A 14184-nucleotide genomic window follows, 5' to 3' on the forward strand; every position below is an offset into this window, starting at 1 on the left:
CTTCTCTCTGCCCTCCTTCTGTTTGTTCCTTTGTGTTCACTCTCCTTGGCCCTGGCCCCCAGGCCCCTGGCCCCGCACATCCCTTCTCAGCTGGAGTTGCCTGAGCTGTCCTCTTTCCAATGCCAACAATTCTGCTCAGGCCTGGGATTTGCTTGAGAATACTATTTCCACTTACTAATATCATCATTTCTCTTTTCTCCTCTTTCATTCCCTGTGGTCGCCATAATCAGACCAGTCTTTTGTGGACTCTAGCAAGTTCTCCACTGCAGGGTCTCTCCCGGGACTGGCCTTCTCCTGAAGTAGGTCACTCAACCTTCCCTTCCTGTTGCCTGTGTTGGAGTGAACGTGTGTGGGGCTGATGATGTGGAGTGGGTGAGCCATGGCCTGACCGGGAAGCCCTGAGGTTAACACTGGAGACCAAAGTCCCAAGACTGACTTCTGGGAACCAGAAACCCCAAGTTGAGACTAGAGCATCCTGGTTCATATTAAAATTGTTCCATTTTTGTCTCCATCATGGAGTATGGAAAATAAGAGTCACCAAGAATTGAGGTGACCTCTCTATTCATTGAGGAAAAATAACCCCACCCTATTAAAATGGGTCCACTGTGTCTTACATTCTTCTCATGTGCTGACACTGTTGACCTGCACAAGCTCATTCATCCCCCATAGCAGTACTGTGTGTTGGGCATTTGAAGCCCTACTTTCCAGATGAGAACACCCAGGTCAGGGAGGTTATGATAGGGCTTGACTTCCCGCAGTAGCTTGTGGCCAAACCTGGCTTCAGACTCCTGAGCTCAAAAATTCATCTCCTCTTTCCGTCTCCCAAGCACTGTCTGACTCAGAGGGGGTAAAAGGGATGCATCCAGGATTCCTAAGCCAGCTGGCAGGGAAATAAGATCAATAAAATAATCAGCTACCATTTATTTAGCACCGAACCATGTGTCAGGCACTGTGCTCAGCACTGAGCATGCTTTATCTTATTTAATCCTCATAGCTTCCTAGTGAAATATGAGGATATTATGATCTCCATTGTACAGATGATGAAACTGAAGCTTAAGGAGAGGAAATACCTGCCTGTAGGCATAGCCCATAAATGGTGGAGATGAATGTCAACCCCAGCAGGGTCTGTGCCCCTCACCCCTCAGCCTGCATGGTTCCCCACAGTGCCTTCCCTCAATGGTCATCATGCCGTCTTCTCTGGTAGAGAAGGGGGGCGGGAGAGTGGCAGATCCATCTGGGATTTCTCGGCCCTGCCTCTTATATGTATATTATGTATTGTATGTACATGTATGTATATTTTGTTATTTATACAGAGTACACATGTACTCTGCACCAGACACCTTACGTTGATATAACCTTATATTGATTCTTCCAAAGAAGAATGCTCTTCCCTCTCTATAGATGGGAAAATTCAGGCCCAGTTTCAAGGTCACACAGCTGCTACTGACAGAGCCAAAAGTGAACCCAAACTGTGTGATTCCAGGACCTGAGCTCCTGATTGCTCTGACTTTCTGACTCCAGACAGGCTCTGCTAAACATTCTGCAGAAACCTGCTGGCAAATCTACCCAGCACAGCCAGTCATGCCTAGTATGACCTGCCTATGTCCCTCCCTTGAAGAGCGTTGGCAAAGCCATCTGAGAAGGCAGAGGAGAATAATCTGAGTTGCACTGCAAGCAATATTACTCACAACGGGTCCCGCCCGCCTCCATGAAGGGAGCCACCCAGTCATACAAATCTGACTCTTTTTCAGCTAATGGTGCTTTGTCACCCTCAGTACACCTCTGACTGGCAAACTGAGGATAGCTTACAATGAGTTTAAATAAAGATAACACACAGGGAAGCAGAAATCTGCCGTACTTGAGCTGCCTATCACAACCCTCATTAAAACATAGATTTGCTATCAAAATAAGGTAGAATAGGGTTTGTAATCAAGAGTGGGGAGGCGGTGCTTGAGAAGAAAAGGCCCGCAGTGACTTCAGCAGGCAGTCCTTTTGCAAGGCCCAGTGTCTTTGCCTGCATTTGGACCCCTGGGTGGGGGGGGTTGGGGGGGGGTTGCAGGAAGGGCTGAAAATAGGGACTTAGCCCAGGCTGTAGAATGTCCTAGATTCAGGGAATATCTAGTGGTGGTGGTGGTGGTGGTGGTGGTGTGGTGGTGTGTGTGTGTGTGTGTGTGTGTTTACGCGCACGCATGCATGTGTACACACACGCCAGCAGGTGCTCTTAAGTAATAATAAAATGGCTTCAAAACAGGGACTCATACAAAATTTGTTCATTTGTCACCCGGGGCATTTCTTTCTTTCTTTTTTTTTTTTTTTTGTAAATGAACTAGATTTTATTTATTTATTTATTTATTTATTTATTTATTTATTTATGTATTCATGATAGACACAGAGAGAGAGAGGCAGAGACACAGGCAGAGGGAGAAGCAGGCTCCATGCAGGGAGCCTGATGTGGGACTTAATCCCAGGACTCCAGGATCGCGCCCTGGGCCAAAGGCAGGCGCTAAACTGCTGAGCCACCCAGGGATCCCCCTCACCCGGGGCATTTCTAACCCAAGTCTGCACAGGTTCTGAAAGTACAGGGACAGTTCCCCTCTGTTCTGACCAGAAACCGAATCGCCACCTCTCCATCACATTTCTCACGTGCAGCTGCACAGTGGGAAGGGTTCAAGGTGAAAAATTTAGGAACACACTTTGTGCTCGATCTGCTATTGTGGATGACGTTGCCCTTTCCTTCTAATGGAGCATGTGTCCAGGAGATTCTTTCTGATGCCTTTTTTTTTTTCCCTCCAATATGTTCATGTACCAAACATCTCTACCTTTGAGAGGTGGCCGGGCGGGGGGTGAGAGAGGTATGAGTAGAGAAATTAAAGTTGCAATAACTGACACCGTTTTCCTGTAAACTGTCTCGTCTGTCTTCCTGCCCACTGCATGCCCAGCCACCACCCCCAGCAGGTAGGGCCCACATACCTGGAATTGCACCTTGGCCCTCTATCCACATCCCTGCAGCCTATGGTGCATTCCATCATTGCTTCCAGGGAGCTCCTGCCTGGCCTTGGATTCTCCCCTGAAGAAAGGGACATTGGAACTCCTAGACCTGTAACTAAAGAATGACCTCATTATTGAGGACATGGGTGACCTATAGGAGGCGAGTGGGGGGGTGCGGGGTGGGGCGGAGGGGCTCCTCTTCCTTCTTCCTTCCGTTTTTCATTGTCACAGTAATTCCATTTGGATCCACCTAGTTCATAACTGTGGTCATTAAGACAGGGCAAGTGACAAAGGAAGACATTGGTTAAGCAAATGGACTGTATGAACAAACTCAGAGGTGACACGTTTAGGCTGTTTGAGTGTTTTGTTTTTTTTAAAGATTTTATTTATTTATTCATGAGAGGCACAGAGAGAGAGAGAGAGAGAGAGAGAGAGAGGGAGGCAGAGACACAGGCAGAGGGAGAAGCAGGCTCCATGCAGGGAGCCTGATGTGGCCTTGATCCTGGGACTCCAGGATTCATGCCTTGGGGTGAAGGCAGGTGCTAAACCGCTGAGCCACCCAGGGATCCCAAGGGTTTTAAAGACCTGTGTACCTCCAACTGCCACTCTACTAATTTTACATCATTCTGGGTTTTTTTTTTTAGCCAACTCCTTAAAGGCCTTTTTCCCAGAAGCCCTGTCTTGGCCCCCTCTAGTCACTTCATAGATGTTTATTCCCCAATGAACATGCATTGCAATCTCACATGATGGTGATGATGATGGTCACAGCTACTAACACAGGAGGGCTTGTTCCCAGCTTGACTTCTGCATTATCTCATTCCCAACCTGTAGGCTATTTGTTGTCACCATTGTATAGATGGAGAAATCAAGCCTTAGAGCCAAATGAGGATGGCTCATTCAGAGTTCCACAGCTGGCAAATTGAGAGATCCTGGGTTAAAACCCAAGTGGACTGATTACTATGTTAAGCCCCAGTGCTATATGGCCATACTGTCATCAAGCCACTGGGGTAGGCCATGTGAACTACAAAATCCTGGCCTTAAAATCTTTCCCTGTATTAAAGGAAATGCAACAGTGGAGAGACTGGGTGCCCGCCTGTGGAAGTTCAGAGGAGGAAAGATTAGGGAGAAGTTAAAATAGCCTCGTGGTGAATGCTGCCAATGAACTGGACCTTGGATGAAGGGCAAGAAGGATTCAAGAAGAGGGAGATGGGGAGGGGCTTTCGAAGCAGAGGATTAAAGATACCTGGAGCCAAGGAGTAATGTGCAGTAACCAGCAAGTCACTTGGCATCCTGGGATACCGAAGTGGGGATAAGGTTGAACAAGGGAGTCCTTACTTGGAAGCCATAAATTCCATTCTGTACATATATTTTATAATTCACAAGTTCTACTGCGGTTCTGACTGGCTTTTCTCTCCCAGATAGAAAAAACCTTGGACAAATTACTGTATGTCTGAGAAATTTTGGGGGGATAAAGCAACTCTTATCTCAGCACTTTTGGAGTCTCACTAGATATGCTTTTTTTTTTTAAAAAAATTAATCTTGTGGTCAAGCAAATCTAGAAAGTGGCACTTACTGAATCCCAGTCTTGGAGAGTCACAATGCACCTAAGTTTATTAAAAGCTCTGAGACATCCTACAGTTAAGCAAAAAAAAAAAAAAAAAAAAAAGAGGACTGTTCCATTTAGTTCTCTAAATTTATTTGCTCAAAGAACTCTTTTGTGAATGTTAAGACCAATTAACTGCCCATGAAAAACTTTGGAAAATGTGGCCATATTTTGGATTTAAAGAGATAATGCAGAGACATCTTCCATTCCTATCTAGGTAAAGTCATTGATAAATACTGATCCTGATTCCCCAGGTGTGTTCTATTTTCATAGGTCAAAGACTTGAGTGACCCACTATGCTCAGCCACTGTCCTGGAGACGTCCTCTCTCTTCTCCGAAAGCTTATACCCCCTACAGCATGGATTCTATGCAATTTCAGGCCTCAGAGGACTTCATTAATCAAGAGAGAGGCAGCCCCAAGGAGGCTGTCAGTATGCCATTGGACCTCCCCACAGTGTAGTGATTTTAAACCCTAACCATGTCCTGGACAGTCCCTGCAACGAAAAGTTAAAAACAAAAGACCAGTGTGATTTCTTTCTTTCTTTTTTTTTTTTTTTTTAAAGATTGCATTTATTTGAGAGGCACGAACAGGGGGAGGGGCAGGCTCCCCACTGAGCAGGGAGCCGGGTGTAGGGCTTGATCCCAGGACCCTAGGATCATGACCTGAGTTGCAGGCACAGGCCTAACTGACTGAGCCACCCCTCCCCCCCCAGACCAGCGTGATTTCACAGAAATTGTACTCACACACTGATTTTTTTTCTCACCTCACCTTGTTGAAGCTCGGGCGGGCTGGCTGGCCCCACCCGACTCTAGATGTCACGCAGTCCAGGGGTGATCTTGTGGAATTGTCTTTTGCTCTGTGCACATGCTCAGTTTGTGCAAGATCTTCCCCCCCATTCTGTCTCTGATTAGCTCATAATTCTTACACACATATGGTGGTTCGAGGAAGACCATATTCTACCCTCTCACTCCAAACTCTCCCAGCTCGGCCAAACTTTTCATTTTGGCTTTGTTCTTATCAAAATGTGAAAACCATAATGCAAAATGCATGGCCTTTCAAGCCAATAGTTTCTGACCTTCTGTCAGAGATCGTGATCATCCAGCTGCTGGGGAAGATGGCAGAGCCACCTCGATCTTACGATGTCTTGTGATGTTTGGCATATCTTGCTCTCTGAGAGTGTTGTGTCCTCATGGAAATCTTCATGGCCCCTACTTGGGCAAATCAGTGTGCTAGCGGCATTTCTGGAACATTCCAAGCCTCAAACACCATCTCTCTCACCCACATAAGTAATCTTGAGGATTGCAGCACAGATACAAGAAAAACAGCTCCTAAAAACCCAGGAGCTTTCCCGCAGTCATGCAGTGGAGATTACATTATAAAAAGGCCTCTTTAGAGGTGTAGCAACTCACAGGCTGAAAACTAAAATTTATTTATCAGGAAGTATTCTGTGACTGGAGTTTAGGAAGTCGCAGATGAGACTTAAGGAACTGTGACCCCGGTGTTTTATGCAGAGTTCTGGGTGTAGGTACGAATGGGCCTTCTTCTGGAGAGAGATTCCATGATTTCCATTAGACTCTAAGAGAAGTCTGAGGACCAACAAAGGGAAGGTAGGAAAGTATGGGTAGATCAAAGCCACCCCCTAGGTACCCTCAGATGTGTCTGTTTGCATGTTTTTAATTTCAATTATTTGCTAAGATGTATAAACCGGGCTCGGTTGTATTTTTAAAAATGCACGTCTCCATCATCTTTTTTTTTTTTTTTTCCATCATCTCTTGAAAGAATTCAGATCTGGTGGTTGTGAGCAGGCATTTCTGCGCGGCAGCTTTTTCTTTTCTTTTCTAAAGAAAGCATGCCCTTGGCAGAGTCACCTCAATTCCTATCAGGGCACTATGCTCACTTATGTTCTCCATCTGGGCTCTCAGGGCATTAGAGTTTGCAACCCCTATATTCCAGATTGAGAAGCACTGTTAGCTATGAACTAGCACATCACTTAATTTTGCTTTACTATTTTTAATGGGGACCTAGTGGAGGTTTAATCTAATTAATCTAGCACATTATTCAGGTACAAAACACTGCTAGATTTTTTTTTTCCTGGCCATCCAGAATTTTAAAAAAATCCCAATATTTTTAGGGTCCAATTAATAAATGGCTGGTTCCACTGACCAAATTAGCAGGAAGTTTGTCAGTTCTCTGCTTTGCCTCATATTGACACTGCCTGAGCTGTACCCAATAGTCCAAGAGGGGACTGCCCTTTAATGTCAGGCGTACAAAGTAGATTTTGGTGAAGGGCAGAGCTAGGGCTTGCTTCTCTTGCCAAAGGTTTAGAACTCCCACAGAAAGGCCAGTCTTTAATAAGGGTGCCGGGGACCCACCTCCAGCCTAGATGAAAGATCTTTAGGGAGGCAGAGCCATGCTGAGCTGTCACAGTGCAAAGACCCCCTGCCCCCTTGCCTTTGGAGCTACAGCATCTTGAATTCTCCTGTTAAGACTTGGGTTGAAAATCTGAGCTCCCCATTTCCGTCAGATCTAGGGCTCACTTGAATCTTAAGGGGGACTGCTTTTCCAACTGATCCCGAATCTTTGGGGGTTTAAGTTGGTCTGCGTTTGGCAAGAGACACTTCCTGTTTCTAAGAAAAATGGCTTATGAGGGCTTACGAAAAAGACTCCAGGAGCTTTTGGACTGCGAAAGGGCTCTTGCAAAACAACATTTGGATGATTTACGTGTACATGAATCAGAAACATGTGGATTAAATTTCCCTGTGAATACAGATGGGTTTAAAAATTAACGGAAAAAGTGTTTGGCAAAATACATTTTTTAATTGAATTTAAAATGCTGGGGGTGGGGGAGGGGAAGCAGGAGGGTTGGGGGGGCTGGCAGGGCTCTGAGCCTTAACTAGCCTCCCTGTGTCTGCAGCAGCATCTGTGGTACTTGGGGTTTGCTTAAAAAACACGCACATTCTTCTGGACGTGAGAGTTAGGACACGAAGAGGGCCACTTTCTAGACTCAGTCATCACTGACAAGAACATCAATTTAAATTTAGAATTGCCAATAAAAAGAAAGCAATGCCTTTCTCTCTCCTCTTTGGAAGCAAAGATGGCCACTTCTTGCTTCTAATGTACGCATTGCTTTTCCCTCAACATATTTCAAAGTTCCCATACTATTTTAACTTTCTTACAGACGTCCCTTCATTTCTCATGCTCATCATTCAATGGGTGGTGCCTATTGATTGAAGAGGAAGCACAGCTCAGAGAGGTTAAACCATCAGCACAAGGTCACACAGCTAGTCTAGCAGCAGAAGGGATGGATTAAAAGTAATAGCAGCTAACCTCTATGAGGTCTTTACTCGGAGCTGCACCTCACATATGTTATTTTATTTAATTCTCCAACAACCTTAAAAATACCACTGGCCTTCCAAATATCCTTAACTGCATTTTCTAGCTGAGGAAGTGGAGGTTCAAGGAAAAAGGTTAACTACCTTGGGGTGGGGGGCGTGGGTGTAATGAGCACAGCATATTCAGAAAGCAGGAAAGTCAGAGGTGGAAGGCTGGCCTATTGGAGTCGCTGCTTTTCTAAATACCACTGTGTGCGGCCTCCTAACTCAACCCTTTGAAAGATTTTTTTGATTACCCCAGGATCTTACCCCAGCTTTCCTAGGCTGTAATTTTCTAGGAACGTGGTCAGATCATTCCAGAACCTTGAGTGAAGCAGTGGTATAGGAGACATCCTGCAGTTTCTTGCAAACCTGTCTTCCCCTCCCGCTTCATACATTATCCCTGCTTCTTTGCCCAGGGAACAAGGCTCCCGGTGCTCCCTTCTCCCAGGCAGGAGGATTGAAAGGACGGCAGGATTCCTTCATGCAAATACAGAGCACAGAGCCATGTTTTTTGTTTTTGCTTTTGTTTTTGTTTTTTCGTAGAACTAGCTGGCATTTGGGATGAACCAGTTCTTTTATTTTGTATGATGGAAGTGAAGGGGAGGGGAAACAAAGAGTGACAAATTGCAAATTCTTACTATTTTGCAAGATTTGGGGGCTGCAGCTTTCCCAGCGGCATTCAAACTATGCAACTTTCCAGTTACATTTTTAAAATTGAAATCAGACTTGGAGGATGTTTAGCATCTTCTGTCCCATTAAAGACACATACACAGGCTGATATATTATCATTCTTAATAAAGTACATGTACATTTTATAACAAAAACTCATTCCAGGGAAGATGAGAGGACATTATTCAGCCAACAGTGTTGTGTGGGTGGTTCCCCCCCCCCCCCCCCGTTTTTCTCAGTGAGAATCTTGGATGCAAAACCATTGACTTTCATCTTCTCTTTCCACAGCGATATCTGGCATGATTGTCCCTCCTATGTGAAAGAATTGCCTTGAAGAATTTTATTAATGAAGAGGTTGGATTCTGCTACAGAGAGTAATCTGATACAAGTCCCCAAGTGGAACTTTTAACTCAGGCCTTTTTAAGAGGAATCACAATAACTGCAGATTTTTAAACAAACAATATCACCGACCTTGCAAATACTGAAATTGGAAGGGATCTGCAAGTGCAGAGTGTTGGTTAAAAGTTGTACCTCCCGAGTATTTGGGGGATATATTTATTCTGTGTTGATAAAAGCAAATCCACTTTTTCTTTTACTTTCTTTTTTTTTAAAGCTTAACTCTGCAATCATTGGTCTTTTATAAACCATAAAGCTGTATACAAGGGACACTATAAATAAGACTCCATGTTTTAATTTATGATGTTTTTAAAGCTGTGTAAAGGGAGAATGAAGTGGTGATATTTACAAAAAAGTTAAAAAGAATAAAAAAGAAAAAAAAAAAAAGCTTGTATGGGACAGAATAGGAATGCCAGTTAGATTTTTTTAGAAAACTAAGGGTCGGCTTTTGCGCCTTAAAGCATATCAAATGGTAGTTAGCTCAGACAGTGCATTTTCAATATCTAACTTAACACGCCATCCCTTAGCAGTGCAAGCTTATTTCTCTCTTTTGTATTGTTGTCTTAAGTAACTGTGTAAATAAATGCAGCCTGGAAAGTTAAAAAGTGATGTAAGTGATCACATTTTTCCCTTCTACTCAAAAATCCAGTGCCTCTAGACAGATTGTTGAAACTGCGTATTGAAACCTGGTATCATTCTCTCTTTCACTTGTGTCAACTTCTTCTGAAGCCGATGGCCTCTTGAGAGCTTGATGGCGCACATACTGTGTGAGAATCTCCTATGAGACTTCATGGAACAGGGTCCAGGCACAGAATTCCACATTAAGCCCTCCAGTTACCAAGCCAAAATCCCACTTTCACACCGCCATTTGCAAGTTTAAAGTTTACTCATCCTAAATGCTGATTCCTACCAATCCTCCACAAGCTGACAGAAGCAACATGGCAGGTATTTCAGATTTCCCATTGGAGATAACGCGCCTCTCTTGGTGACCCTTACCATTTGTAACATAATAGATTAGAGCGACAGGTTAAGTGCTTTGGAATTAAGAGTAAAAGGAAAACTGGGAGAAAGGAGAAGAAGGTTGAGAGCTCCAAAACATAGTTTTCTGTTCTATGGAATTTTTGCTCTCATCATCTGGGAAGTGTTCTTAAAAGTAAGAATAAATAGCAAAGATGCAGCAAAGCTCGGAGGATGCATTTGCCTGATATTTTTTCCTTTGCTGTTGTGTTTTTGTATGTAGTTATAAATACTGTAGATTTTTTGTGATTTTTGCCAAAGTCGTTGTTCTATTTATACATTTTAATGTCTTAAGACAGTTTTTCAATATCACAAAAAAGATTTTACTGCATATTTTGCAAAGAAAAAAAAAGCTCACTACCTTTAGCTTGCACATACTTGCGAAGTTAATTAAAAGGCTTTTTGTTTTAAAGGGGATTTTGTAAAATATCCATATAAATAATGTATTTATCTTTGGAATTTGTACATTGCTTTCCCCTTCTTCCTTTTCCTCCCACTCCCAGTTTATTTTATTGTGTATGTTTGCTATGTGAAAAGTGCGTATTTGTTTGGTCACCTACAGTTGTATTAGCTGTTTCAATGTGATTTTTAAACATTTCATTTATAGTTATTTTTAGTTTTGTTTTAAACCATGCTTCAATTTTTTTATTTCCACCCAAAAGCCATTGTCTATTTTTGTATTATTTGTAAGTTAAGAAGTTTTTTCCAATATATGGCAAAAAAAAAAAAATAGTAGCATATTATTCTTGTAGCATTTAGTTCTGTAGATTAAAAAAATGTATCCTTTGCTTTGGAAGCTTACAGAAAAAAAAAACTAATGCTGTTTTACTCTATTAATATGCATGGAATCTCTCCCTTTGGAGTGACGCATTTTGTGCATTAAATTTGGGGGAGAAACTTCATAGAAATCAATGAACATACTTTCTTTCTTAAGTCTGCTTGTATATTTCCTCTGTCTTTCACATAAATATAAACCAGCAGATTGGATGCCTTAACAATGCAAATCATATTCATTTCACTTGTACATTGTAACTGTGCACCAGAATTGTCAGTCATCACTAACATTCTAAGAAAAAAGAAAAAGAAAAAAGAAAAAAAAAACAAAGAAATGGAAAAGCACAAAAGAACTGTTTTGTTACCTTAAGACAATGTAACTTTTTCTAGTAGAGCAAGAAATTTACAACAATGCTGCAACTGTGCATGCCCCCATATGGATTTTGCAATGGTTTTCACTAGACTGGCGGAGTGCGATTTTTATGGGTTGGGGCGGGTGGGGGATGGGAGTTGTGGGAGGGAAGGGAGGGGAGGAAAGCTGATTTTTCAAGGTGAGAAATAATAATAATGATGATTAATAATAATAAAGAAAACTGGAAAATGTAAGCAAGGTGGACGCATTGCTTCTCGGTACTCAGAAAGGTTGTCTGAATTCGTGTGGTAAGCGCTGGCCTGAAGATGTATACAATTTAAAGCCATATTTTGTCTGGTGAGCCCATTAACCGTTTGTGAAGGAATGGTCAGCCGGCGAGGTGTCCGGCTCAGACCCTGACAACAAAACGCCACCCGTCTGTCAGCCATGTGTAGTGGTTAGAACTTTTCTGGAAAGTCCAAAGAGCCTTTAAAATGTGTATGATTTGTGTTCTGTTGCCTCTATTTATATTGATTAGATAAAAAGATGTTCTGGCCCTCTGACCCTCTTTCTTCTACACAAAACTTCTACAAGTAAAAGATGTTCCCCTAAATACAGAATATGGCTTTAAGAAGAAAATGAAACAGAGAATTAAGATTTCAGTTTTGGGGGAAAAATACAGCTTCTGGATGACTGGATTGCCTGACATGCCCTGGCCTCACATTGTACTAGGATGCAGCTTAATGAAGTCATCTCTGAATCTACTAACCTTTCACCTTCTTATCAAACTTTTTGAATAGACACGCACTGTACAGTTCAATTGTTAGAGAACCTAACTACTGTAGAGATTGTTATAATTTTTTTTTTTTTTTTGCAAAATTCAAGCTGTAAAAACTTTTCAACTTTCACAATATTTAATTAAAGTTACTTCCTGTCTGTGATGGCAGCTTCTAGTTGTGTATTCATTTCAGTATTTCAGATGAGCCAAAGTCCAACATATGTAGAAGGTCTGTGTTTGCAATTACTCAGACCAGTGTTGACACCCAGAGAAAAGAAATCTGGGTAGTCCTGGGACACCCACTCTCTTTCTTTGTAAATCCTTGGGGATTTGCCAATCTGGGATGCAAATTGCACACGCACAGCGTACTGCTGCCCTCTGCCGGCAGCAGATGGAGGCGCACATGTGTACACTGGCCCACAGAGGAGCCAAGAGCCCCAACAATTTCAACAGCCAAGAAGCAGTGCGATCCTCCTGCCCTGACTGAACTGTGAGTCCAGGATCTGGCCATTCTAGAACGCCATCCTCCGTGCTACAAGTCTGAACCAAGCCCTTCACATGCAGCTGCTAATTAGTCCCAGTGAGCCTTATGGTCAATTAGTTATGTGCCCTGGCTCATTGATGAGGAGGCATGTGTGAACTCATAACCTTCCATGATCTATAGATTTAGATTCCTTGTGGATGAGACACTCTCTCTGTTGGATAAAACCAACTTTTTCTGGAGTCTAACATTCCACAGACACCCAGTAGGCACCTTCTCTTGTAAAATGATTTTAAATTCCATCATAATCATAAGTCTTTCCAATTGTTCCTCCAATGCATGCCGTGCCCTTGCAATTACTGGACATGGTACGGTTAACAATACTTGTGAAATGCCACAGAAACCTAGCGAGTAGGCCAGAGACCACAGAAACCTGATGACCAGAACTAATAGGCCATCACACAGCCACCATCTTGGTCATCTTGGTAGTGGGCATTGTTGATACACTTCCAGTCTCGAATACAGCCCACTTTGAGGTAATGAAAGAGTGTAATGAACAAGTTAATAACTGGAGAAACTATCATCATTTTCTTTAAAAGGGAGTCCATTGATTAGTTTGGTCATTCCATTGGATTCTGTATCAGACACAGGTCCCTGTATTAGATGCAGAAAATAAAAAAAAAAGAATAAGAGGACCCTGCCCTCAGGATGCTCACCGTCTCAGACAAGACAAATCTATACTCAAAGCAGTTTAGGAAGTTTAGAGTGACACATCTAAGTCACAGTGCTGCACAGAATAAAACAGACATCTACTCCTCTCCACACTGGCCTCCGCTTTCCTTAAGGCCTATTTCTTGGCAGCATTTGTTCATTCACTCATTCACATTCACCTTGGTGGTTTGCTGTGCACCCAGGACCAGGGGAGGTGCGGTAGATGCCACAGTGAGCGTGGCGATGCTGATCCAGCCCTCATGGAGCTCATAGATGAGTGGGGGCAAGCAGACATTAAGCAACCACACAAGTAAATATTAACAACCCCACTATGACAATGAATAAAAGTCTACAGTGTTCTGAAAGTATATTACAGTGGGATCTGATTTAACCTGAAGGGCTGGGGAAGGTTTCCAGAGAAAGTGACATTTGAATGGAGATGTGAGGGACTAGGTAACCAGCTGGGGTGGGCCCCTTAGGCCCAGGGGATGAAGGCAGATGTAAGGATCTGAGCTTTGGGGGTGAGTATGTGTCTTCAGGAACAGAGAAACCGTGTGAGTGGAGCCTCCGGGTATGCAAGATGACACCACAGAATTGGGGAAATTCAGTTCAGTACACACACTGAGCACTGCGCTTGGCACTGGAGCAGATGCTAGGATGTGCAGGGAGACCAGTCATGATTCCTGCCCAAGGGGCCTAAGTCTCAACTCAGCATGGTGCATAAATTCACAGCCCTGTATTTGTCCACAAGGGCTATGCTGGTAAAGCATGGGGGGGTGAGCTGGGGTGAAAACAGACAGCGAGCACCTCGCTTGCTCCCGGCAGTTGCTCCCACATGGGAATTTGGGCTCAGTGATGCCCATCTTTCATTTTTCAAGAATGCTATGTGTATTACTGAATTTTTTTTTAGTGTGAAATTTTCATTTTTTAAAACATTGTCATCTGATCCAAAAATAGTGTCTTAAAAACACTGCACTGGGGAAACAAAAACCATGAGCCTCTAGAATGTCAGTTTGGGGCTTCTGGCCAAAAGACATGTT

General features: G+C 43.2%; 1 protein-coding gene across 15 annotated transcripts in view; it reads left to right on the forward strand.

Annotated features, from left to right (window-relative positions):
* EBF1 (EBF transcription factor 1) overlaps positions 1-10956 on the forward strand; it is a 393004-nt gene extending 382048 nt beyond the window's left edge. For 8 of the 15 annotated variants that reach the window (XM_072824327.1, XM_072824319.1, XM_072824320.1 and 5 more), the window contains 2 exons: positions 231-299; positions 8924-10956. In XM_072824327.1, the coding sequence (XP_072680428.1) occupies positions 231-298 (68 nt within the window). In that variant the 3' untranslated portion in view covers position 299; positions 8924-10956. The remainder of the gene's footprint in view (positions 1-230; positions 300-8923) is intronic. The other 7 variants (XM_072824323.1, XM_072824324.1, XM_072824325.1 and 4 more) reach the window with 1 other exon arrangement.
* The last annotated feature ends 3228 nt before the right edge of the window (positions 10957-14184 follow it).

Source organism: Canis lupus, chromosome 4 (genome assembly GCF_048164855.1).
Source record: "Canis lupus baileyi chromosome 4, mCanLup2.hap1, whole genome shotgun sequence".
NCBI lineage: Eukaryota > Metazoa > Chordata > Mammalia > Carnivora > Canidae > Canis > Canis lupus.